This window comes from Ammodytes marinus, assembly GCF_949987685.1.
Source record: "Ammodytes marinus genome assembly, chromosome: 16".
Classification (NCBI taxonomy): domain Eukaryota; kingdom Metazoa; phylum Chordata; class Actinopteri; order Uranoscopiformes; family Ammodytidae; genus Ammodytes; species Ammodytes marinus.
Window position 1 is genome coordinate 7,450,156 of NC_137220.1, and position 27,842 is coordinate 7,477,997.

General features: G+C 42.6%; 1 protein-coding gene across 1 annotated transcript; it reads right to left on the reverse strand.

Moving 5' to 3' along the window:
• Positions 1-2,764: 2,764 nt before the first annotated feature.
• On the reverse strand, positions 2,765-27,549 carry LOC307263555 (WD repeat domain phosphoinositide-interacting protein 1-like). The gene is made up of 13 exons (XM_080044728.1): positions 27,219-27,549; positions 23,928-24,010; positions 23,291-23,457; positions 22,556-22,652; positions 21,273-21,370; positions 20,594-20,686; positions 16,813-16,883; positions 16,384-16,491; positions 16,114-16,278; positions 13,339-13,446; positions 12,794-12,933; positions 11,933-12,033; positions 2,765-3,542 (listed from the first exon to the last, which is right to left on the reverse strand). Exons 1-13 carry the CDS (start codon positions 27,323-27,325, stop codon positions 3,492-3,494), a joined length of 1,389 nt encoding a protein of 462 aa, XP_079900854.1. The 5' UTR covers positions 27,326-27,549; the 3' UTR covers positions 2,765-3,491.
• Positions 27,550-27,842: the final 293 nt, after the last annotated feature.

Genomic DNA, 27,842 nt, shown 5'->3' on the forward strand with positions numbered 1-27,842 from the left:
AATTCCAATAAAAGTCACTCAATGTCTGTGTGTGAATATGAGAAGTGACAGACTGTATAAAAGATGGTTGAATGTTTTGTCCAGTCTAGGACTATCTTTCTCTTATTTTTTTTAAGGGTTAACTTTTTTATAAAGTTTCAGTGGAGGGGAATTTGTTTACATTTGCAGAGCCAGCAGTTAGTTTACAAACATATTTTCTCTGCACGTAATTCCTAGTATTATATAATTATGTCATCATAATTAAAACCAAAATTAAAACCGTGGGCCCCGCTGCTGTAAACAACAGTGAAACAGTAGCTTTAAATTTCAGATAGCTGTCTAACTTCAAACAGTGTTCGAGGGATCCAATTTTCCCGTAAAGAAAGTTTGTTGATTCCGTTATTAGAATATACCTTTGAAATTGTTCACTTCTCTCACACTCCAAAAGTTACATAGTACACCTTTAACTTTAGATCCTTCTTGACTCATGGGCCGTTGCAGCTGTGCCCTAAAAGGTTTACCTGTCAGAGATTGTTTTTCTATTGTTTGTTTTGTCCTTCTCCTCCTTCTCTCGTTCCCCCTGGGATCACTCACAGTACGTTTTTCCCTCTGGGTGGGAAGTTATAGCTGCCTTGAGATTGTGTAATGTTTGGCAACCGTGTGTTTTTCCTGATAAACGGAACAATGACCTCTAGCCTAGGATATTTGTCTTACACAGCTGTCTTTCAGGTCTAGATTACAGAAGTGTCTTGGGATCTTTGAATTACATAGTTGAACGTAGGAAGCAGAAATGCAACATTGAACTTTGAGTTGGAGGACTTCAGTATATCAATTTTATATAATCTTAATTTTATGCCGCTTATAGATAAACTCTAGATTGGGTACCAGGTTCCATTTTGAACCCGGTTTGAACCCGTTTCTATCTCTAAAGGCCAGGACACACCAGCCCGAAAATCGCCGTCGTTGAGTCGATAGGGGGTCGGGAGACGAATCTGTTTGGTGTGTGCCGTGACGTCGGCCGACGTAGAGGTCGTCGGGCTTGTTTTGAGCCGATTGAACATGTTCAATCGGCAGCCGACCGTCTTTCATTTGGAGCAATTTGATTGGTGGAGGGCTAGCGAATCAGTGAAGCCCGGAAGTGAGGCGGGTAGCACAAATAGCTAACAACAGCTAGCCATCGTTTTAATGTGTTTGTTCGTTTCGTTTTGAGAGTACTCACATGCATCAACCCTTGTTGACTGCTCGACACCATGCTCGACACACTGTGCTAAAAATTGTGCTCTTATGGTCCATAAATATAAATACGTATTTCTATCTATGTTTATGCTCTAGAGAGCTGTCCCATCATTTCCGGCTTTCGTATTTTTTCGGGCCACAATACAGATTAGCGCCGCCTGCTGTTATGGAGACATTACGTCCCGCGCAAGCAACAGAGCGTACGGAAAGTCAGCAGTCAGTTTGGTGTGTTCTCTGGCCGCGACGGGAAGCCTGGAGCTTCCTGAAACGGCCGACTCCATTTTTTGCGTAGTCGGAACAAGTAGAAACAAGTCGGACTGGTGTGTCCTGGCCTTTAGGGTGTATTCACACTGGAAAAGTCCGCTAGTTCACTTGCTTTGGTCCAGACCAAATAGAGTTTTGATTTTTTTTGTTTGGTGTGGTCCACTTTCATATTGCCCCTTTTGCAAGTGAACCAGCATTACGAAGCAAAACCACACGTGATCTGAGGTCATTCATTCATTGGACAGACATTCTGGGGTGGAGAGAAACAGGAAGCACGAAGTTAAAACTGCGAAATATATCATTGATATAATATGGGGTTAAAAATAATAAAATGGCCTACATCTAACCTATAAATAAAGAGGAAAAACATCAAATTATTGTTGTTTCATATGGTTATATGTAGCCCTATGTCAATGCCACGTTATGTGGCTTGTAGCCTACAATGTGAAACATCATTTTTACTGTATTGTTGGTGCTGGACGCGCGTCACACGAGAAGAATAGCTCAAGCTGACACTCAGCTGATTAAGCTGTGTATCAGCTGGATCGGCGCAGTTCAGCTCCAAACTGACACGGGGATAGTATTGACGGTCCCGTACATGGGAAGCAAAATAAAAACACACACTTCTTGCGCAGCGTGAACCTGTTGGCACTGTGCGAGAGACGCTCCCCTCTCCTTCATCTGATCGCTGAACACATTCAGCATGTTTACGTGTCCTCTCGATCAAATGTAATATATTGTTCTGGGCTCCCGGTCAAACCACAACTTATCGTCCTAACAATGGCGACAACAACACTTTCCCATAATGTGAAGCTGACGGCTATTTATTAAAAAAGAAAAGAAAGAAAAGGCACAGTGCCTCCTGCATTTGGGTCGGATCGAGTCCGGACAAATTCACACCACAAACGAACTGCAGCAGAGTGCGTTTGGAAACGCACCGAGACTACCTCTTCAGCTGGGTCTCGGAGCGTTTGTTTGGTCCGCCCCCGAGTGCGATTGCTGTATTCACACCTGCCTGAAAGATGCGCACCGAAGGCAGAAGTGCATCTGAGTTCGTTTCAACCGAACTAAACATGGCATGTGTGAATACACCCTTAGTGGCCGTAAATGACCCCACTTAAAACCATAAACACAGTACAGTAAGTCAGTCATAAAAATCCTATTGAGAAAACCATTTTAGAAAGTGAAAAAATACCAATCCATGGAATCAAACCTGACCAATTCTTTACTTTGCATAGGTTCATTCTCACTCCACTCTGAGTTTATTTATTTCACTTGTTTTGGTCTTGTGCGATTGGCAAAACACTTTTGCTCTTTTACAAATGATAATATGCACAATCAAACATACAGTACATAAACACCTTTTAAAAGGCATCCAGGAGGCATACACACAAACGTTTGATACATGACAATGCAGTAAAATACAATACAGAATAAAAATGAACACAATTCAGTTCTTTATCATGGACGTAAACTAAGGTATTCATAATATGAAACAAATAAAATAAACGCAACTTAATAAAATATTTGTCAAGTATTAAAGTTATTAATATTGTGGTTATATTTCTGCTCCAGCATGCACATCATACTTTTAATAAAACTCTCCTTTAAGATACTGTTTTCTTTTAGTAGCTGACTGTAGCAGCTACAAGTTTGAAAATGTCATCTGAGTTCACGGTTGATGTTTTGAAACTCAACAGTAAGCTTAGAGGACGTTTGGAGGTACTATTTGTTCTGTGACTAAATCAGAAATGTACCTTTAATAACACAATCATAACGCAACATGAGACCCAGACTTCGGTCCACTCCAAAATGACTACACGTCTACTTCTTGCTCAGTGTTTTGTTTCCTATGTCAACAAATTAATGATAATTCATATAATTTTTTCTCTATAACTGAAAAAATTACTTGGCACCCTGAAAGTTTTTTTTCTTCTTTTTTTTCTCTTCATCTCACTTGCCCAGTGTCTGTCTCTCTGTCTGACTGCTTGTCCATCTGTCCTTCTACCCACTCACGAGCGCCGCGCCCGGCTGCCTCTGGTCCCGTCGCGGCACCAATTAATCTAACAAAACACATCAACAGCACCCGTTAGTTTTGGCTACTTTTCTGGTACACAGTTAAAGGAAAATTCCTGTACAACTTTTCAAGGACTTTCTATGTTATAATCTTTAAATGTGTATATCTCTGCTGACATAGAGTCCTCCTACTTTTGTTAAAATAAAAAGTACAGGGAACGGGATGTAAAGTTAGCATAACCGATAGACAGAATGGCTTTAATGATGAGAGTAATACTCATGCAAGGCACCTAGGTAATAAAAGCTAGTATGGATGGATATTCATGGATTGACTCATGCATTTCACTTGAAGAAAGATCATAAAAACAGGGAGAGAGATTGCTGCTCTGATTATTATTTTGGCTCCATGCACTTTTATGATGATGTTCAACAATATGGTTGGTTTAAATATATTCAGTGTAATTAGATGATGAATATATTGGCAAATATTTACTCCATCAAAAAAATTCCACTCATTCTAGTTGTATAAATGACAAGCATTCTGATTCTGATTTTTCAATGACAAATTGAAGGAATATTGATTGAATTGAATTCAATCATGTAGCTTTTAAAAGGTGGAGTCATCGATTCTGAAGAATGCTTTTTTTGTCAGAATCACTTTTTTTCCAAAATTAGTTAGTATCTGAGTTTGTGCGCTGAAAAAGGTCCAGTGTTAATACACAGCCTAGGCTCTGTAAACAGGAATGTAAAGAAAGGGTATATAAACAAAGTGGGCCCAGCATTCTCCAGAATTAATTTCAAATATTATTTCTCACTGGCATTTTGTCCACAATAAGCATTCCACTTAAGTTTGGCTGTGACGTCACTAGTGTTCTGCCCCCACAATTAGTTTTTTGCTTTAGACACCTGGTGGTTACAAAAGGCATTGCATGTGTGTTTTGTGTTTTTTGACCCTCCTGTGTTACCTTAGTTTAGTTTTGATGCAACCAGCAAGAGAGCTCAGCATACAGTTAATTCTCTCCTTTGTTGTCCTGAGAAAGTCTCAGTCTGTGAGTATTTATGTTTAAAGCTTCTAAATCACTTGTGTGGCATAGCAACTATGTTTGTTTAATTTCTGAGTGTTCAGTTTTAACTTAAATTTGGCGATGCTAATCGCGGCAGCATTTTACATTAAGAATACATTGTAAGTTAGCATTGAAGCTAGCGGGACCTAAAAGCCTTGTTCATGGCTGCTCATTTGTTTATGCTAGTAGTGTTGAATATGAATATATTGTAAAGTCCTTTTTTGTATGTTTTACAGTTTTACAAAAATCATCTGAAGTAAATGGAACCTTATCACAAAGGCCTAAACTCTATCCTGTATCCTGGACTTTATTTCAAGGAACCTGAACTTCTTGTTAGCTATCTGCTAAGCTAAACTAACCGAGAGCGAGAGCAGAATAGTAAAAAGACTCAACTTTCAGTCTTCAATTAAAGTGAGACATAAACACTGCATAATATACAGCTCAGCATAGATTCAATAATCTATCATGGAGGATCAAATAGAAGAAAATCCTCTAACAGACACACAAGATGGGCAGTCTCAGCACTCATCATGTGCAAGACATTCTAGCCGTGCTTCAACACATTCTAGCCGTGCTTCAACAAACAGCTCTTCCGCAGCCAGAGCACGAGCTAGAGCTGAAGCTGCTCGAGTCAAGGCTTCATACGCTCAAAAAGAAGCAGACATGCTTATCCAGCAGGCAAGATTAGAAGCTGAAGAATTTAAGAAAAAAGCAGAGATCGAAGCCGAACAGAAACGTAGGGCAGCTGAGTTAAAGGCTAACCTGAACGCACTAAAAATGCAGGGTGCTGCTGAAGCAGCTAACACTGAGGCTAATGTTCTAGAGGCAGCTTATGAGGACGAAGAACCACTCAGACAGAATGTCACAAATATGGCTCCTTATCCCTCATCTCAACGCACTGGTGAATACGTGCAACAACATTCTCGGGACCACGGTCAACAACAGCCCCAACTTGTGGATCGGAAACCCATCTCTACACCAGAGCGCCAACCAAAAATGGACAAAGGTGATACAGATAATTGTGGTTTTCACACACTGGACCAAGCCACCTACGCTTCATTCCAAGAATTGCCAGCACAACGCCAGCATGTGAGTACAACCTATGCACAGCAAAGCGATTTCAGTCCTCCAAAGTTCCCTAAAGAAGAACGCAGTCCTCTCCAGACTCACTTCACACCCACTGAAGGTAAAACCAACTACATGCACGCTGCAGCGCCTCCACGTGATCAGTCAGGCATGACAGACTTAGCCAAATACCTTATACGGAAAGAAGTGGTTAGCTCTGGACTCCTCAAGTTCGACGACAGGCCAGAGAACTACTGGGCCTGGAAAGCTTCTTTTATCAACTCCACTATTGACCTGAACCTTTCCGCACGAGAGGAGATAGATCTACTGACCAAATGGCTCGGGCCACAGTCTGCAGAGCAGGCCAAACGCATCCGTTCAGTCCATATCCATGATGTCAGCTTGGGGCTTCAGATGGTGTGGCGGAGATTGGAGGAAAGCTACGGCTCAGCTGAAATGATAGAGAACGCTCTGTTGAAGAAAGTAGAAGAATTTCCAAATATCACAAACAAGGACAACCAGAAGCTGCGGGAGCTAGGAGACCTATTGCAAGAGCTGGATTCAGCGTTGAAAGACGGTTTCTTACCTGGGCTATCTTACCTTAACACATCTCGCGGAGTGAACCCCATCGCTCAAAAGCTCCCCTACAATCTCATGGAAAAATGGATCTCAGTTGGTTCAAGATATAAAGAAAACTACAAGGTTCAATATCCTCCCTTCAGCGTATTTGTGAAATTTATCCAAGACCAAGCCAAGACACGAAATGACCCTAGTTTTTCAGAACTCACCATGGCTGGGTCGCTCAGGACGGATAAATCTCTGAAGCCTATGAAACCATCTGTGTTCACCAGGAAGACCGAAGTCTCACCTGGAGCTGAATACAAGCAAAGTGCCCAGAGCAGAACAGCTGAAGATCCAGATAGACTGTGTCCAATACATAGTAAGCCCCATCCTTTAAGAAAATGTCGTGGCTTCCGCAACAAAACCTTGGATGAAAGAAAGGCTTACCTGAAAGAGAAACACATCTGTTTTAAGTGTTGCGCCTCAACCAGTCACTTTGCCAAAGACTGTGACAAAGCTGTGCTGTGCAATGAGTGCAACAGCAACAGACACCCATCTGCACTTCATCCAGGGCCAGCTCCATGGAATCCAGCGAGCTACACTTTTACTGAAGATCAAGGCGGGGAGCAACAACATGACGAGACTCCAGAGGTGATGTCAAAATGCACAGAAATCTGCGGGGACTCATTTGGCTCACGATCCTGTGCTAAAATATGTTTGGTCAGAGTTTACCCTGCAGGTCAAAGAGAAAGAGCCATAAAAGCATATGCTGTCCTTGATGAACAGAGTAATCGGTCCTTGGCCAAGTCCGAACTGTTTGACACCTTTGGCATTGAAGCAGGTGCTGCGCCATACACCCTTAAAACTTGTTCAGGGGTAGTGGAGGCATATGGGCGACGTGCAAGCAATCTTGTTGTGGAGTCAATAGATGGTGACACGCAAATCCCTCTTCCTACCATCATTGAGTGTGATATGATGCCTGACGACCGTCTTGAGATCCCCTCACCTGAGATAGCACGCCATTATCCACACCTCAAGGCACTGGTGGATAAAATCCCACCTGTCGATCCCGAAGCAGCCATTCTCCTTCTCCTCGGCAGGGACATACTACGTGTACATAAAGTGCGTAAACACCACAACGGACTTGACAATGCACCCTATGCTCAACAACTCGACCTTGGCTGGGTTATTGTTGGAGATGTATGTCTGGGGGGAGCCCACAAGCCAAGCACCATCAATGTTTTCAGGACCAATGTTCTACCAAATGGACGAACATCTTTTCTTAGTCCATGTGCCAGTGTAATCAACGTCAAAGAGCAATTGGACAAGAAAACAGAAAGTCAATGCGCCAGAGAATTCAACCTCCTGGACAACAACACAGATGAACTTGGAGTCAATGTATTCCAAAGGACCAAAGATGATGAGAAAGTAGCCTTGTCAATGGAAGATGAAACATTTCTAGAGATCATGGATAGAAATGTCTACATGAATGATGCAAACGGCTGGGTAGCTCCGTTACCATTCCGTAGCCCGAGGCGTCATCTCCCAAATAACAGAGAGCAAGCAGCAAAACGTTTGTCTTCTCTGAGTCGCACTTTAGAAAGAAAGCCAGACATGAAAAAACAATACATCGACTTCATGCAGAAGACGTTTGAGTCTGGCCAGGCAGAGCTAGCACCACCGTTGAAGAAAGATCAAGAGTGCTGGTACCTACCAACATTTGGTGTCTACCACCCCCAGAAGCCGGACCAAATACGGGTGGTGTTCGATTCTAGCGCCAAGCACGAAGGTGTCTCTTTAAACGACGTCCTCTTAAAGGGTCCAGACCTAAATAACACTCTTCTCGGTGTCCTCATCCGCTTCCGCAGAGAGCCGGTTGCAGTTTCGGCGGACATCCAACAGATGTTTTATTGTTTCACTGTCTGTGAGGACCACCGTGACTTTCTGAGATTCCTGTGGTTCGAGGATAACGACCTCACAAAACCAGTGACCGAGTACCGGATGACAGTACATGTTTTCGGTAACAGCCCTTCACCAGCTGTTGCCATCTACAGCTTGAGACGAGCAGCACAAGAGGGACGCAAAGAGCATGGGACAGATGCTGAGAAATTCGTCATGAGGAACTTCTATGTGGATGATGGACTTACCTCTTTCCCCACTGCAGAAAAAGCCATTGATGTTCTGAAGAGAACAAGGGAGATGTTAGCTGAGTCAAGCATCATGCTACATAAGATTGCCTCTAACAGCAGCATTGTTATGGACGCATTCCCATCAGAAGACCATGCTAAAGGTCTGAAAGATCTTGACCTTAAATCTGATCCTCTGCCTCCCCAACGCAGTCTCGGCCTCAGATGGGACCTACAAACAGACAGCTTCTTCTTCTCTGTGTCCAACAAAGAAAACCCGTTCACTAGAAGGGGCATACTCTCAACTGTAAACAGCCTCTTTGACCCCTTGGGTTTTGTATCACCAATCACGATACAAGGTAAGGCACTCATGAGAGAGATATCCACAGGAGAGTATGACTGGGACACTCCATTGCCAAAAGAGAAAGAAATACAGTGGAACGCTTGGAGAGACTCCCTAACAGAGCTTTTACAGCTTCAGATCCAACGGACCTACGTGCCTGTTTCTCTGCTCACCACTGGCCACAGAGAAATCTGTATCTTCTCCGACGCATCAACTCTAGCCATATCAGCTGTAGCTTACCTCCGAGTTGTCGACACAGAAGGACAGAGCCACGTCGGCTTCATCATGGGGAAAGCTAAGCTGGCGCCACGTCCTGCGCACACAGTTCCTCGTTTGGAACTATGTGCAGCTGTTCTTGCAACGGAAATGGCAGACCTGATAATGGAAGAAATTGATGTAGAGATTCACGCAGTCAAGTTCTACACAGACAGCAAGATAGTGCTGGGTTACATCTACAACACGTCCAGGAACTTCTATGTCTACGTGGCAAACAGAGTGACAAGAATCAGGAAATCTTCTCGGCCAGATCAGTGGAACTACATCAATACCAAACATAATCCAGCAGATCATGGGTCAAGGTCAGTTCCAGCCAACCTTCTCAAAGATTCCAACTGGTTTTCAGGTCCAGCTTTTCTTACCAAACCTGATGAAAAACAGTTTGAACAGCCAGAGACGTATGACCTTCAACATCCAGAAACCGATGTAGAAGTTCGCCCTGATGTTACAACCTACGCTACAAAAGTTAGTGATGAACTTCTTGGATCTCATCGGTTTGAAAGATTCTCCAATTGGAAATCACTTACCCGTGCAACAGCCAGGCTCATCCAAAAGGCCAGAGCTTTCTCCGGAACATCCGACTGTAGTCAGAAAAAAGATGAACTTCTTCAAGCAAGACTCGTCATCCTAAAAAGTGCACAACACGACTCCTTCAAAGAAGAAATGAAAAACCTGGCTAAGGCGGAAGAAGTCTCAAGAAGCAGTCCACTCAAGACTTTAGATCCCATTCTTGATGATAATGGTTTGCTGAGAGTCGGAGGACGTCTATCGTTAGCAGACATGTCCTGGGAAGAAAAGCATCCTGTCATTCTCCCCAAGAACCATCATGTTTCCACTTTGCTGGTAAGACACTACCACGAACAGGTTGCTCACCAAGGTCGACACTTAACAGAAGGTGCAGTTCGTTCAGCTGGACTCTGGATTCAAGGTAGCAAGGGGTTGGTGTCGAGTGTACTACAGAAGTGTGTGACCTGCAAAAGACTAAGAGGGAAGTTAGAAGAGCAAAAAATGTCCGACTTACCTGTGGAAAGACTTACTCTGGATCCTCCGTTCACTCACGTTGGACTCGATGTTTTCGGACCTTGGACTATCACAACACGCCGGACCAGAGGTGGCCAAGCGGAAAACAAACGCTGGGCAGTCTTGTTCACCTGTCTGTGTACACGAGCGGTGCATATTGAGGTTATAGAGAGTATGTCAACATCCAGTTTCATTAACGCCCTGAGAAGATTCACTGCTATCAGAGGACCTATGAGACTATTGCGCTCTGATAGAGGCACTAACTTCATTGGAGCGTGCAAAGAACTGCAGATAAACGCAGAAGATCCTGAGTTGAAAGCTCATCTGCAAAACAAAGGATGCACCTGGTCGTTCAACCCTCCACATTCCTCGCACATGGGTGGGGTGTGGGAGAGGATGATCGGTGTGGCTCGTCGCATTTTGGATGCCATGTTGCTGAAGGAAAACTGTCGCCTCACCCATGAGGTCCTTGTGACACTTATGGCAGAAGTCATGGCAATTATGAACGCAAGACCTCTAGTTCCTGTCTCTTCTGACCCTGATATGCCAGCTGTCTTCACACCTGCCATGCTGCTCACTCAGAAGATTGACACAGTGTCTGCTCCACAAGGGAACATGGATCTTAAGGATCTGTATACCAAACAGTGGCGACAGGTCCAAGCCCTTGCCGAGACGTTTTGGAGACGCTGGAGGCAAGAGTATTTGGCAACCCTTCAGTCTCGCAAGAAGTGGACATCGGACAGATCGAACCTGCAAACAGGAGATCTTGTACTCCTGAAGGACAGTCAAGTTAAAAGGAATGAGTGGCCAATGGGAACTATCGTGGAAACCATTCCCAGCCGTGATGGAAGAATTCGGAAGGTTGAAGTCAAGATCATCCGACAGGGTACCCCTAAGGTGTATTCAAGACCTGTTTCAGAAGTGGTACTGCTCCTCAGTAAAGAGACTTAATGATATTATAAAATATCAGGCGGGGAGTGTTCTGCCCCCACAATTAGTTTTTTGCTTTAGACACCTGGTGGTTACAAAAGGCATTGCATGTGTGTTTTGTGTTTTTTGACCCTCCTGTGTTACCTTAGTTTAGTTTTGATGCAACCAGCAAGAGAGCTCAGCATACAGTTAATTCTCTCCTTTGTTGTCCTGAGAAAGTCTCAGTCTGTGAGTATTTATGTTTAAAGCTTCTAAATCACTTGTGTGGCATAGCAACTATGTTTGTTTAATTTCTGAGTGTTCAGTTTTAACTTAAATTTGGCGATGCTAATCGCGGCAGCATTTTACATTAAGAATACATTGTAAGTTAGCATTGAAGCTAGCGGGACCTAAAAGCCTTGTTCATGGCTGCTCATTTGTTTATGCTAGTAGTGTTGAATATGAATATATTGTAAAGTCCTTTTTTGTATGTTTTACAGTTTTACAAAAATCATCTGAAGTAAATGGAACCTTATCACAAAGGCCTAAACTCTATCCTGTATCCTGGACTTTATTTCAAGGAACCTGAACTTCTTGTTAGCTATCTGCTAAGCTAAACTAACCGAGAGCGAGAGCAGAATAACTAGACTAGACTATAATTCTTCTCTAAATACTATTTTGAATTGCTATAGCCTGCCCCCTACATTTGCGGCAGAATCACGCAGGCACTCCGGAAGTAGCGTGAAATCGGTAATGTATTGCTAGCGATAAACAAAAACATTTACTGTTTTTTTTTTCTTTGCATTACTATTCGGCTTACTATTTAGACATGGCAAAGCAGTCAATATAAATAACACAAATTCCTGTTACATAGTTACGTAGTACAGCTTTAGGTTGGACTGCTGGTTTGTTGATAGTCTATCAATGTTGACATTGGAGAAAATGGGGTGGTAAGTTAGCTTGCAGTCTTTGTCCTTCTGTTTGCGTGAATGCTTTGCCATGCCTAATATGACAGACACCGGTTGTAGCATTGCGCTACCTATAGCTGACAGTTAGCACATGTGGATGCTCACAGGCGGGAACTCGTTCTCATCGTCCAGACACACGGGGCCAGCAGCAAACTCGTGTTCTGGAATGACTTCACCGTTCTTAGCCCCGCCGTCTTCAGAGTAGCCTGGGGACAAACACAGGGAGAGCCACACAAGTCATTAAGGCAGCCTGAGCTTTACTTTACACAGGCAGAACAATGTCTTCTCCATAAAGCACTATTTTGAAGGTAATTACAGAAGGATTTGTTCATATGCATATGCACAAAGCAAACAATGACGCAATAATAAGCCATTTAAAAAGGTGCAGTGTGTAGTATTGGCGTCACATGGCATCATCTAGTGATGATATTGTAGATGTCAACGCTCCCCTCGCAAATTAAGAAGCACACTATATGCAACATTTTAATGAAAAAATAAATTATAGTCACACAAAAATAATCCCTCTCAATGATCACTTCTGCCCCACTAGATTGAGTGGTGGTGTGTTTAACTGCACAGTCCTCCTCTCTGGCTGTATTTTACATACAAACATTAGTTGGTTTTGTTTTGCAAACACAAGATTCAGACTAAACTCCACCCCAGCTCCTCCCTGCTGCTCCGGGCTTTGTTTACATTTTCATGAGCCTGAAGTTACTTTTCTCTACATGTTATTCTTATGCCCTTCTGCCGCAGACAGTGAAACAGTAACTTTAAATATATAGCTTTCTAACTTCAAACAGTGTTACTGGGATCCAATTTTCCAGTGAGTAAAGTTGGTTGATTCAGCTATGAGAATAAACCTTTAAGGAGAGCCACATTGTGAATGGGGTTGAGTTGAGAGGGGGGGAAGTCACACCCTTCCTGTTACACATGGATGGAGTAATGTGTTGAGACTGAGCCACTTACCGGTGAGTGTTGCAGTGACGGGCGGCCCAGAGGCTGGTAAGGCAGCGGTGGCAGCGTAGGACGGACACTGTGCTGGCTCTGTCAGCTCTGAGCCTTCTGATGCTGCTCCTTCACTCTGCTCATCATCAGCACCAAAAAGCCTGAGACAAGAAAGCAACAACACTGTTTTTACTACTTTCCCTCATTCAAGAACCAGTGTTCATACACAACCTAGGCTCCGTAAAATGAGTATGTTGCTGGCTACTGCAGGCCCCTTTGTTTACATTCCAGTTTACACAGCCTAGGATGTGTGTCCACACCATTTATTTTCAGCGCACACACGGTACAGATAGGTAGCAGACGGTGAGGTGATATTCACTGATTTTGACAATAAGGGATTTTGACAACAACCCTACCCACTACCGCTTTTAGTCTTTAGAAAGAACATATACTGAAAGCTCCTCGTAGCCAATTAACATCACAGAGTCCCCCCCCCTCTCTTTAAGCCAGATGCCTAACATTAGCACACTACTCCTGTGAAAGGAGCTGTAGTCTCACTCACTCACCTGTGTTTATGGGCCAACTGGCACTCTCCTCCCTCCAGTGGATCCATGTTGTAGATGGACAGCTGGCCGTCAGCCGTGGCAACCAGCAGACGTGGAAGCTTCTGGATCCTGAAACATTCACATTGAGTAATCCAGTTCAGTGGTTTTGGAATAGTTCATGATTTTTCATTCAACAGTGAGGACCTCAAACTGCTCTAAACCTCTTCTCTCTTGAGGTCTTAAGGAAAGAAAATACAGGCAAAAACTTTTTAAAGTATTTTAAGCACCATTATACAACCATCTTTGACCACCATTATCTTAACACTATTTTTTTTGTTTGTTTGTTTTTACAATTCTCTGAACCAAAAATCTTAACTTCTAAAGCACTTACGTCAACTATACTTTCTATACTCTTTCTTGACACTATTCTGAAGGTTATTTTAGAAGGATTTATCCATGTGTTGTTAATGATCTGATTTATGATACTTTATCTTTGGAAACTAACATTCACCTGCAGTGTCTCCCCTTAAACATACTCAAACATAAACACATAATGAATGGGTGTAATCATAGATAGTTTAGTTTATACATGTAAATGTAGCCCCCTGAAAACCTCCAGTCAATGGGCCCCCCTTACTCATACTTTACTTGTATCAATGTGTGTGTGTGTGTGTGTGTGTGTGTGTGTGTGTGTGTGTGTGTGTGTGTGTGTGTGTGTGTGTGTGTGTGTGTGTGTGTGTGTGTGTGTGTGTGTGTGTGTGCACTCATCCCTAAATAAACACATACATGTATTTGTAGATAGACTAACTATCTTATCAACCAGGGACGTGCAGCGAGAGTTTGGGGAGAAGTAGCTCAAGTGAGAAAAAGGACTCTTTTGTGATTATTATACTGTATATGTTTAAAAAAATAGTAGCACATTTCTGACTTACTTACCAATTTATTGTAATACCCTAAAACTCACGCAATTGCTTAATATTCAACAGATTTCTATAAAATAACATTGGTTTTCTAGAGTATTCACTAGGTTTATCACAGGAGCAGGCAACAACAAAGGACACTATCACAGATATTGCCGCACCTAAGGTGCAGTAAAGAACTGGTCAGACATTCAGGGCCGCCCATAAGGGGTAGAAAGTGGGAAAGCTTTCTAGGGCCCAGCCCTTGGGGGGCCCATGGTCTTTTAACAGAAATATTCACTATAACCATTTAAAACTTGCATGACCATAACGACATAACAAACATTTTAAATATTGTATCTCCTCCTCCGCTATATCCGCCTGTGTGTGTGTGTGTGTGTGTGTGTGTGTGTGTGTGTGTGTGTGTATCTCCTCCTCCGCTACCCTCCGCTTTATGTCCGTCCTGTGTGCACGGCACGCTGGAAAAAAGTCATTGACACCAATTTTAAAAAGCCTGGCTCAGAGCCATCAGCTGTTTATATTTACCATTTTGACGTTTCGGGGAACGGGCTCTGAGAGACAAATATTAACGCGGTTAGTATAAATATAAAGAAACATTCGCTAGATTACCTATGCCTTTTAAACATCATAACATGATGTACTCCCCCACCCTTATTTTATTATTTTACCTGAGTCGTCCTGCTACTTGTGTCTGGGTGTTATTCTATGAATTGTGAAAAGTCTTTGGCCCCCTCAGGTAAAACAGAAAACAGGTGTTCCTTGTCTTGTTCTTCTTCATTCTTATAAAGTTGACAAGGTAATTACTCTGTTGTTTTCCTCAGTCTACTGTACAAACAGGTTTAAATTCCTAACGTACATTTTTGTGATAAAGAATTTCCCTTTGGGGACAATAACGTCCAAAGTCTTTGACCTATGTCTTCAGGTTGACACGAGCAGTCAGGTACAATTTCAAAAATGTTTGAAAAAAAACAACCTCTGTCCCGAAACGTTGAAATGGTAAATATAAACAGCTGATGGCTCTGAGACAGGCATTGTAAAATTGGTGTTAACGACTTTTTTTCAGCGCGCCGTGCACACATGATATAAAGCGGAGGGTAGCGGAGGAGTAGATATATACACACACACACACACACACACACACACACACACACACACACACACACACAGGACAGACATAAAGCGGAGGGTAGCGGAGGAGGAGATACACACACACACACACACACACACACACACACACACACACACACACACACACACACACACACACACACACACACACACACACACACACACACACACACACACAGGACGGACATAAAGTGGAGGAGGAGATATTGGCATTTTACCCAAGTTACAATATTTAAAATGTTTGTTTTGTCGTTATGGTCGTGCACGTTTTAATTGGTTATAGTGAATATTTCTGTTAAAAATAATGTTAAGCTTAGTTCTAGCCTCTGAAGACCATGGGCCCCCCAAGGGCTGGGCCCTAGAAAGCTTTCCCACTTTCTACCCCTTATGGGTGGCCCTGGGTGTAATGTAAAGGGTTAGCAGGCCCTGGTTCTTAAAGCCCCCCAGAGTAGGGGCGACTGTGGCTCAGTTGGTAGAGCGGGTCGGCTGATGATCAAAGGGTTGGAGGTTCGATTCCCGCCCTGCCACCTGTGTCATAGTTGTTGTGTCCTTGGGAAAGACACTTCACCCACCTTGCCTCGTGTGAATGTCGATAGTTAGCCTGCTATCGGTGTATGAATGTGTGTGTGAATGGTAACGTGGGAATGGGAACAGGTCTCCCTTGAAAGAGAGTCTATGGTCTCAATGGGATATACCTGTATAAATAAAGGTTAAAAAAAAAAAAAAAAAAAAAAAAGTAGCAGCTCACATAGCCATGGTGCAGACGTTCTTCTGTCCGGAGGTGAGGAGGTGGACGGTGGCAAAGGCTCGGTCCTGACTCATCATGCCTGAGACTGGAGCCGGGAAGTAACTGCTCGCTGCAGAGAACATCTTCCCCACGTAGGATGTCCAGGTGGCAGCCTCCTCCCCCCCACTACACACACACACACACACACACACACACGGGAACGGGCTTCCTTTACATCAACTTCATACACTCTAGCAAGCACAATGTTATCCTTGCAATGAAAATGTGTACCTTGGTACAAGTTCTTCCAGTTTGAAGATATGCACAGTCTCTGTGTTGCTGGATGAACAGAGGAACTGGCCATCAGGGCTGAAGGATAAAGAGCTTATGTTGACGTACCTGCAGACAGACAGAGAGACATTGACACACATACACAAAGCAACCACAAACACTTAGTAATTAGGTATTTAAAAATGTACAGTTTGTAGTATTGGAGTCATTTGGCATCATCATCTAGTGGTAGTTCTAGATTGCAGCGCTCCCTTGCTAACCCCTCCAGTTCTGAGAATTTGCTGAAGCTAAATATGGCCTCATCCACCACTGCCTCAAGTCTTATCACAATATCAACTGATGAGGTGAAGATGTATTTAGTTATCTATTCTATAGTATTTCTTCTTTGTCTTCCAACAGGTGCATTTATCCACCTTATTTAACCCATACCTGGTTATGCCTCGGCGGAACTCAAAGAGACGCAGGCCCTCTGGAATGGAGAACACTCTGATAACAGTGCCCTGCATAGACAGACGGTGAGGTGTTAGCTGTGCTTTACAAGGTTTGACAAATGCTACATACAGTACTTTCTAGTAGATGCTTCAATAAAAATGCAATTTAAAAAGAAAATATTTCTGTAAGGAACTTGGTGGTGTATAGCAGCTGTGATCCTCAGTTTCCCATCGTTTACTAGCTTGCATGTAACATAAGTAAAAATGTAAAGCCTGGCACCATGGAGGCTATTATTCACTTACATCCAATAATACAAAAGCTTTGAAAGAACAAAGTTACCCAGGATTCTGCTTTTAGTAAAAGTAATCTGCCCATTTGATTTTTGGAACATATTAGCTTTCTTCCTATTAAAGTCAAAGTCAAAGTATACTTTATAATCCCAGAGTTGGGAAATTTGTGTGGTCAAAAGTGCAGCACATTTAGGACACATAGGCATACAAGTGGGCACGCCACACACACAACAACAACAACAACAACAACAACAACATTTAAGAATAAATAAATAGTTCAGTTCATCAGTGAATCAGTAGCAGGCCTAAAAACAACATTCACAAAGATTAAGTTAAAAACAGTAAAAGAAAAACACAGTGTTCATGATCTTGACCTGTGTCTTTCATTAAACAGTCTAACAGCAGAGGGGACAAATGACAAGCTAAACCTTTTGGTTCTGATTGGCCTTTGCTGCAGCCTGCTACTGCCACGGTTGCTGTGTTGGAAGCTCCTATATAAGGGGTGGGTAGGATCACTGAGTATCTGCTCAGCTTTATTCACAACAAGATCTGACCATAGCTGAGTGACTGACGTCTGACTGCATCCAATAATTTTGCTTGCTGTCTTTACCAAACGCTGTAATTTATCTTGGTCTTTTTTGCGCATGTTGCCAAATACACAAACTAAGCCAAAGGACAATACACTCTGAAGGACTGTTTTGTAAAACAATTCCAAAATAATACAGTCCACCTGAAAGCAGTTCAGCTTACGTAGGAAAAACATCCGTTGTTGTAGTTTTTTTTTTACCTTTGACGTAGTGCATATCTCAAATTTGAGTTGGTCATCAATTTCAATACCAAGGTATTTATAACTACTAACCCTCTCTTGTTTTGTCATTTACAGTGCTGTTAGGGATCTCACTTTTATGACGTCTAAAATCTATTACCATTTCTTTCGTTTTATTTGCATTAACAGCCAGGAAGTTGTCTTTACACCATTTGGTGAAGTTACTCATCTCTTCCTCATAGCTGGTTAGCGCTGAGCTATCTGGTTTCAAATACCCCACAATGGCAGTATCATCTGCGTATTTGAAGAAAGTGTGTGTGGATGTGCTAGCTCGGCACTCATTAGTATAGAGTGTGTAGAGTAGGGGGGACAAAACACACCCTTGAGGGGCCCCCGGTATTGATGGGCCTAGAGGTGGAGGTCACTGAGTTAAACCTAACCTGTTGAGTCCTGTTTGTTAGAAAACTGTTGATCCAGATTATGAGTTTTTGGTTCACCCCTAGCCCTGCCAGTTTATCCACCAACAAGTGGGGCTGTATGGTGTTAAAAGCACTGCTGAAATCAATGAAGACAATTTTAACAAAGGTACTCGGCCTTTCTAGATGTTCCCATATACTGTTGGTCATTGTCAGCAGTGCATCATCCACCCCTCTACTTGGTTGGTAAGCGAACTGGTGGGGGTCAAGACATGATGAAACTTCAGTTAGCAGGTGGTTTAACAATATCTTTTCAAGACACTTCATAGGCACTGAAGTTAATGCAACTGGTCTCAGGTCATTCATTTCTTTAGGCCTATTGTGTTTAGGTACTGGTATTATTACTGATCTGGAATCAGTCCCGTGTAAACTGAACGTTGGAACAGCCTCTGAAATGGGGTTGTCAGCAAGTCGGCGCATGCCTTCAGGACCTTGCAGCTGATCCCATCTGGCCCTTGTGACTTCCTGGTATGGAGCTGAGAAAATTGTTTCCTGACATCATCAATGGAGATAGCAATGTCCCAGTCAGTTAAATGTTTTATTGATCTATTGCCTTTATCTGTTGTTCAGAATAATCAACCTCATCAAAGCGTCAATAAAATGTATTTAAAGCCAAACTATGATGGTGGCATCAAAGTAACTGTTTAGAAAGTTTTCACAACAACAAGGATTCATTCTGTGGTGAACCTCTGTGAACTTCCATAACAGGACCTGGGACTAACTCTTGTCTCATCTTTGGAACTAAATGTACAATATTGTTAGCCTGGAAATCCATACCCTGATATCTTGAACGATAGAGGGTCTGGCCACGATCAATAGTAATTTCCAACTCAAGGGGCGGCTCCTACTCGTGCATTTCAAATGTTTACTATCACGGCTTCGACGTCGCATGCACGTCACTGTCGTCATCCGGTTACATCCTCCCCAGAGTACCATATAAAGGGCTCTGGCGCGCCCATATTAGATAGAACCAATTGAAACGTGAAACACAGATTTCTGGTCTTCTTGATAAAGCTTCAACGGAGCGTGGCCAGACCAACAGGCGCAGCAAATTTAATTTGCCAGCGCCTAGTGGCAGGTCTGGGAATGCCACGCTACAATATTGTGCCTATGTTAGGGGACCAGTAGTCTGGCATGACCACTTCCGCCAGCGTCTATTCGCCTGCGTCGAAAAGCTACGCAGCCCTGACGCAGCCCCCTCCTTTTCCGGTTGCTGGCTTTCCCCTATTGCGATCCCCCTCAAATTCGGAAACAATTCACTCACAGTCAACCCGTGTGCTTATGAGCAGCGCGCTCTCTCTCTCACACACACACACACACACACAGGGTGTGAGAAGTCACATTACTGTAGACAGAAATAAAGTGTGGCGATACTTCGGGATAATAATATTGGCGGCGGCGGTCCGGGATGCATCCTAGCTTAGCCTAGCTGTCCAACTTCATTGTACAACTACCCCCGGGCAGAAATACCCTCATAAACTCTGGAAAATGAAGCGTGGGGGTTTGAATTGAGCACCGGACCTTATAACCGGCTAGATTAAGATCCGCCGTTCCCTTTCTTTGGTGAATTAGGGACTATGCAGCGGTGTTTTAGCGACGGGGAAAGATTCCAACGGCTTCCACTATCACCTAGCAACTACGGCTACTTGCTGCAGTTGGTGTAGCGCTCACAACGTCAAAACCCTGTTCTGCCTGTAAACAGACGGACTACGGCTCTGACTACAGCGATAGGAGGTGGTGACATAAGTTCTCGAATGCTAAAAATTCTACTCGACCGCCGTAGCCGTCCTCTCAACCGCCGATGATAATGTTACCAGAGATAACACTACGTGGGTGGCTAGTTAACTCCGGTTAAGTTATCCCGTGAGCTCCTCGGGGGCTAAAGTGTATGGTGTCTTGACATGCTGGTTAGAAAGCAACACACTATGTATATTCCTTTTGTCTTTAATAGTTTTTGTGTGGCGTTTGCGGGTTTAGCCATTTCTCTGACAGTCTCTGGACGTGAAGACGTTCCATCAAAATAAGTCTCCCCCCGGCACTATTTTGCAGAACACCGCTGCTGCTTCCCGGGGTTAGCCCCGCCCTAGATGATTGTGATTGGTTTAAACAAATACAAACAGGCTAGCCCAGTTTCCCCCGGTTTCCCCACCCGAATAGACGGCTCTAAACAGAGTGCTTCCAGACCCTACTACTTGCTGTAGTTTGGTCTGGCTTTGCGAGACTAGGGGACCAGAGACTTTTCTCACCTTTTCTGAGGCACTGGCCAGTTTGGTGGCCGAGGCGTTGAAGGTAAGAGCTGCCAGAGGACTGTCATGAGCCGGGATCATTGTCACTGTGCTCTGAAACAAACAAGAGGATGAAACAAGGGACAAGAGAGAGAGGTAAATCCACACTGATGCATTTCCTACATGCTTTTATTTTTTCACAGGCTCAATCAGTGTGTGGGACAGATCATCTGATGAGCTTCCAGGTGAGAGGAACCCTGAGGAACCCTGTGGGAGCCTGAATCTGAGCTGAAGTAAAAACATGACCTGGTTTGATCTGGCAGTGGAGGAACAATAAGAGCTGGTTGCTGTGAGCACACAACGTCAGTGTTATGTCCTATTCATAACGGTCTCGCTCTCTGACCTTTTTAAATTAAAAGTGATTTTCCTGGAGATGTTAATATATGTCATACTATAAAAAACAAAAGGGCTTTTGTAGATAATGTAGATGAAGGGATTTTTTGTTTTTGCAATTAACCTTTTTTTATTATGACAAGAACTGAAAGTACTGTGTATGAGAATGTATAACGAGATAAAAAGATACAGTGATATGGTTTTTCTCTATACGTTAATATTGTAAAAAACAACATGTGTAATCTAAGCCTATAGGACACTGGATGAAATACAATAAACAATGTAACAAAATCAGCAGAGTTCTTACCAAAAGGTTGGCATCATACACTATGATCTCCCCGATAGTGGCACTGCCTGGGTACGCTAGGTAGGAGTTGGAATGGTTGATAGAAAGAGCACAGAGACCTGTGAGAGGAGAGAAGGGAGAAAGAATTGTCAACCTTCACCTGAATAGTGGTTAATGGTAAACGTGAGAGGCATTTTTACCACTTCAAAAAGTGTCACTAAATAAACACAGCAACCGACATAAAATTAGACATGGACACAGATTTTTACCACAGTTTAACGTGAGACACACCAGGCAAAAACATTGTGTTTTTTTAAAAGTTATGCAAATGTATGAATAATAAGTTAGATATTGCCATCAGTTTAACATTTTACCCTGCAGTGTATCGCCTTAAAAGTTGTTTCAGTTGACCAACCCAGCCAGGCCTGCCCACACAAATGGCTGGGCCCCTGAAAACCTCCAGTCAATGGGCCCCCATTACTCCTATCAACAATGAGTGTGAGTGCGCTCATCCCTCAATAAACACATACATGTATTTGTAGAGAGACTAACTATCTTATCAACCAGGGAATTGCAGAGACAGTTGGGGGAGCAAGGGCTCATTATTATTTTAAAACAGTAGCACATTTCTGACTTAGCCCAGCATACCTACCAATTTAGTTTGATTCCCTTACACTCACAATTGTTTAAGAGATCAACAGATCTCTACAAAATAATCAGTTCAAACAGATACATTGTTCTTCTTTAGTATTCATCACTAAAGCAAACAGTTTTTTTTTTTTTTACAATTTGCACGTTTTCTATGCTACTAGTTTCCGATAAGATACATTTACACTAATTGACTGCACCAAATATTTAACTTTTTTGTATTTCTGCACATGACATTAAATCATTTGAAATCTGTTGGTGGTATTATTGAAATAAATAACACTTAAAAAACAACATCAACAACAAATTCTTCACACATAAATGAAAAAAGGCGGTTCTCTACATGAATAACCAAACCAACCTACCCTCAAAACTATAAAGTTGGCCTATGTTTGGTTGCAACATTTAGGCTTAGTTCATTCTGCTCTCATCACTGCAAAAGCACTGAAATCATTACAAAAAAAGTTCTTAATATTTGAACTCAAATCTGTTCCTTCAATTATTTCCAACTTCTTTGTGCCTTGTGTCTTTCTTTGCATTAAGAACTTTTTTAGGTCTTTTTTTTTTCTAAACAATACAGAAAGCGTGTGTGATAGCTGAATGTATTTATGTAAGTGTCTCTAAGATGAACTATTGTATGCCTTTTAATGTCTTACCTGAAGGGTTTGATGGAGTGTCCAGCAGAGTCTTGAGCAGCTTCATGTCTTTGATGTTGTGGATATAAATGGACTCTTCAAGGCAAACCACCAGCCTCTGCAAGACACAGGGACTCAGGTCAATATACTGTAATGTGGTGCAACCAGTGCTGGCTGCTTTAGTGTGAATCTGTCAAATCCCACATATTATTAGGAATATACAGACTGCTGACAAATGAAGAAACACCTGAATAAGTGAGTGGAGAAACAAAGCAAATATAGATGCTTCCGCACAGGTTCACTGCATGCTACAATTTAGCAATTAACGTCACAGTATGCATTGGCAGGTATAAAAATGCTGAGAGGAGGATAAATACATTACTAATACATTATTAATGTACATCAATACATTAATTGCAGAAATATAACCTTCCTTTATAACCTTACTTGTCCAAGTATATGTCCTATGAGCAGCTAAACAGGGTTGTCCCCAAATTTAATAAAGACAAATTTAAACTTTTGACTTTCAATGCTAGCTCTTTGATGTAATATTAGAAGCAATGCAGTTTCTCTAATTCCATGTCTTCTAAATGAATCAGCTGTTTAGTTTTAGCCCCAGCATCTTAGCGTATCAGGTGTGTGTGTGTGTCTGTGTGTAATTGGTTCGTGTGTGTGTGTGTGTGTGTGTGTGTGTGCGTGTGTGTGTGTGTGTGTGTGCGTGTGTGTGTGTGTGTGTGTGTGATGGGGGATATTGACCTGTCGGTTGAGCTTGACAGCCAGGATGTTGTTGGGGTAGCTGTAGTTGCAGATCTCCGTGCCCTTCTTGAAGTGGTAGACGTTCATGCGCTGTGACTGGGCGCTGCTCACCACCACCACCAGACTGCTGGAGAACAGACGCTCCACTATGTAGACATCTGGAGTGTCTGCAGGGAGGAGGACAGCTTCAAAATTGTAATTTGGGGTTTCTACTATAAAATGTTTTCATGGTTTAGTGTGAAAAAGCGAAGAAAAAAATCTTTAGATTTCTCATAGTGCCATTGTTGAATCTCCTCATAATTTATTGAGATATATGATCATGTGATATGCTCACTTTAATAGGGTTGGAATGATAAGGCATAAACAGACTAAAATACAGCCATACAACCCTACATTTGAACGTTCACTTACTTGGACACTAATTTGTTGTAAAAATTAAATAAAGCTTTTCACTCTGGCTTTATCCAAACATTTCTGAAAGATTTGAATAGAAAATAATATTGTTTTAACGTACAGTGTGGAAATCAACTGGCAAAGGTTCATGATGATATGTTATAAGTTAAAATCGTACTATACATCTGCAGTGTCTCGCCTTAAGCAGAAATATAAGACAGATGGTGTAGAGCTTCATACTGACCACTCTCATGGATACACTCCAGTTTGTCCACCATGGTCAGAGAGAACAGCTTGTAGCCGGTCTTTGTCCCCAGCGCCAGTGACCTGCGACACATACACACACACACACACACACACACACACACACACACACACACACACACACACACACACACACACACACACACACACACACACACACACACACACACACACACCATTGTTACAAAGAAAACACATCTATGATGCATGCTTTGTTGTAAAGTGATTTGGGCTACATTCACCTCCACAGCATAACACTGTCTTCCCCAGTCCTTAATATAGGGAGCCCTCTAGTGGTAGAATTTGTACAAGACGTGCTTTTCTTGGAGCAAGGGCATTGGTTGTAATTAAAGAAACCTCACAACATATAAAAGTGGGTTGACAAATAATATAAAATAATATAAAGCCATAATAAAAAAAAAAAAAAAAAGCAGTCTTCTTGGTGACGTGCGCTGAAAAAAATCTGGTTTTAAAATACAACCTAGGCTCTGCAAAATGGTATTTATACATAGGCTACACTGATTAAATTGAAAGCCTGAATAACATCATTCGCGGTGTAGTTTTTTAAGGATGGGACATTAAAGATTGAGAGGTTAATGGGAGACACAGAGTTGCATCATGGGAAATGTAGGATGCAGTGTTTTTTCGGACCTCAAAGGGCAGACTTTCTACCTAAGTGAACAACAAACAGGTTAATCTGGTCATGCCGGAAGCAAGAACACATTGTCATCTGAAAGTTAACCCTGTTAGAATACTTTTACACATATGACTTACTAACAGCAGCCAGTAGAGTCTGGTTCTTAATCAGGTCAGTTACTTTTGAGTGATTTCCATTATTTCCCTAGAATTCATTTATTTTTATATTTTATTTTTATTAAGTTAATGTGACACAATATGGGATGATGTACGTGGCATACGTGAGGATATAGTGTGATAAAGTGGTGATAGGATTTGATGAGGACTGACGTGGCTATCAGACAATCTGCCCTCATAATTTCCTGGTATCTGTTACCAATGTCCTTTCATAAGGGCAGGTCTCAGTCTCAAAGAATCCCTTTACCTGAAAATATAATAGACTGTGACTAGTCTATGTTTGTCCAGCCCACAAAACAATTCAAAACAAAACATTAAGTAAAGGGGTCAAGTGAAAAAAGAAACATTTTGAGCGTCAAATTCTGCAATTTCCTGCCTTTATGCACCAAAAGTGGTGCCTGTTCTGCATCAATTTATGGTGGAAATGTCTTTATTTCTATATTTTTTTGAGGAGGACAAATTGACCTCTTCATAATATTGAGGGGGACAACTCCCCTGCATCCTGCCTATGTCATGAACATCCCATTCAGTGAAGGATCTTCAATTGATGCTGAAATCTCCTCAAAGTGAGATGTTTGTCAATCTTGTCTCTTTACCCTCACACAGTTTGTGTTCGCTCAACTCACAGTCCACAGGGATATTTTAACCTGTTTAAGACTGTTAAACATCACAACGTTGTTTTACACAAATCATTTTCTTAATAGCTTAATAACAACGCCATGTACATTCCTGTCCTGTGTCATCCTGTCTCTAAGCAGGACCAAACCTGCACAACTCCAGAGAGAAAATACTGTTTAATGTTTTACTGGCCAGGCAGAAGGGAAAAAAAGAATTGTGCAGCTTTCCTCTGACTCCTCCCTATTTTGCAAAACATAGAGTTGATTGCAACTTGGGTGGAAGAGGTAAAACATTATAGAGCAGTAAATGATATGCTAGAGACACAGCTAAAAAGATTCTTCTGCTGCTGTCTGAAAACTGTTATTGACATGTTGTGAGCACATACCCAGACAGACAGAATTCCCAATACTCTGCTCTTATCTTTGCATTGCTCAGCACTTTAACATTGTGTGACATCCTGTTTACTGTGCAGTGTGTGGAGCTTCTGTACCTATATATGCTGTTATATGTATATATATGTTTAAGAAGTGCCAGTCACTGTCACTGTCTGGTTTGAATCCAAAAACAACTTTTTTGGAGGAAGACTATATGCAATTTGATAGATACACCTGACACTGCCCTTGAGCAAGGCACTGATAACTCCCTCTCTATCCAGTGCTGCTGCTAAGTCTTGACAACTCCAAGGCCATGTTGTGAAGGCGAGGTTAAAATCTGTGCTGCAGCCGAGGTGGAGATATCCTGACTTTCAGTAGCACAGGCCAAGCTCCCAGACTTTTGTGTTTGGCTTCTCCACATGATAAGTCAACTTGTTTTTAAAATGTAGCCTATATGGATTGCCCCCTTTAGAAGGATTAAAGGTTGAGCGATTCTAGAGAATGCTTGTTGTCAAAATCACTTTTGATCAATGTCAGTGAATAGTGTTAAAGGTAAAGTAAGCGATTTATTTATGTTAATATAAGTGTTAAATCGCTCTTTATTCATACAGTGATCACCTACATAGTGTGAGCGTTTCATAAAGCCGATCTCTCAGTCACCTGCTCTGCATGAAATCGACAAATAAACTTTTCGGGGATCCCGCAACTGATATCCAATCAGAAGAGAGAACACTACAAACCAGCACCCGTCTCACTGCCGGTACATGCGCAGAGCAACAGATGGGTGAATGTTTATGCGCCTACAATGGCGGAGCAGGTAAAAATCCTTCCCAATGTCTGTTTTGATGGTTTTTATCATGTTTTCTCACACTTACTTATCTGAGATGATGCTAGTTAACTCGCTGCTTGAAGACCGCAGTGCATTAATGTGGTGAAGAGGGAGGGGACTGCTAACTGCAGTCAGTGACAGGAAGTTAGCTAAACTGACCATTCCGCTTACTGAACCTTTAATTCACAGCCTTGGCTCTGTGAATGGGCATGTTGTGGGCCCTTATGTTTACGTAAGCTACCCCTTGCTTGCATACCAGTAGCCTATGCTAAGTAGGCTACTGGTAGATCGTGAGGAGATCTTATTCAGCCTCACTGATTTTGCCAAATGTATTTTCCAGAATCGCTGACTGCACCTTTAATGGAAGGTAAGGCGTAGCCAATTCGGGAAACAGCTGACCATCCACACACACACACACACACACACACACACACACACACACACACACACACACACACACACACACACACACACACACACACACACACACACACACACACACACACACACACACACACCAGTCTGTTAATGAAAAACTCAATGCATATGTTGAAGGTAAACCGTAGGCTATGGATCTGTCTAACTCCACTATATTTACTCATCCTGCTCGTTATTTGTGAGCGGCTTAAACGCTTACGTGGAGTCTTGGTTGAAAGAGGCAGAGCAGCCAGAGCGGATCCCCGGTCCCGGTCCGTCCAGTTCGCCCGCGGGCCCAGCTGCTCCGTCTCCCTCTCCGCTCTCCATCCCGATCCCCAGCGGCCTCCTGCGCTGCCTCCGCCCCGGATTGGAGGCCTGGGATCGGCTAACCCGCTTCGCTCGATGGCGCCGGGAGACAACGGCTCCAATTTGGGAGAAATGTTTGACCGAGCCGGTGTGAGGCAGAGCCGGCGTCCGGGGGGGTTCTCCACTGGGAAACGGATTCAAAATTCAGTTTCAGTGCGGTTATTTTTCAGATGCAGGTCGGTTATTATCCCAGAGCCCGGAGTAGAAGAAGAGGGGAAAAAAAAGAAGCAAAACAAGAACAGCTGACAGCACTTGCTTACGTCACTGTTCTGCCGCTTGCCATTGGTTGGTAGAGACACCGTGTTGTCGTCGGCTCGTGTTCTGATTGGTCAGCTTTGCAGTAGTGCGTTTTGGTTGGCTGCAAGGGCGGAATGGGCTTTGTTTGTGTCCGTGCATTCATGTAAAGGAAGTTATAGGTGTACCACTACACACCTCCCATAAAACATATAGGCCTATATATCTTTTTTTTTCTTGATAC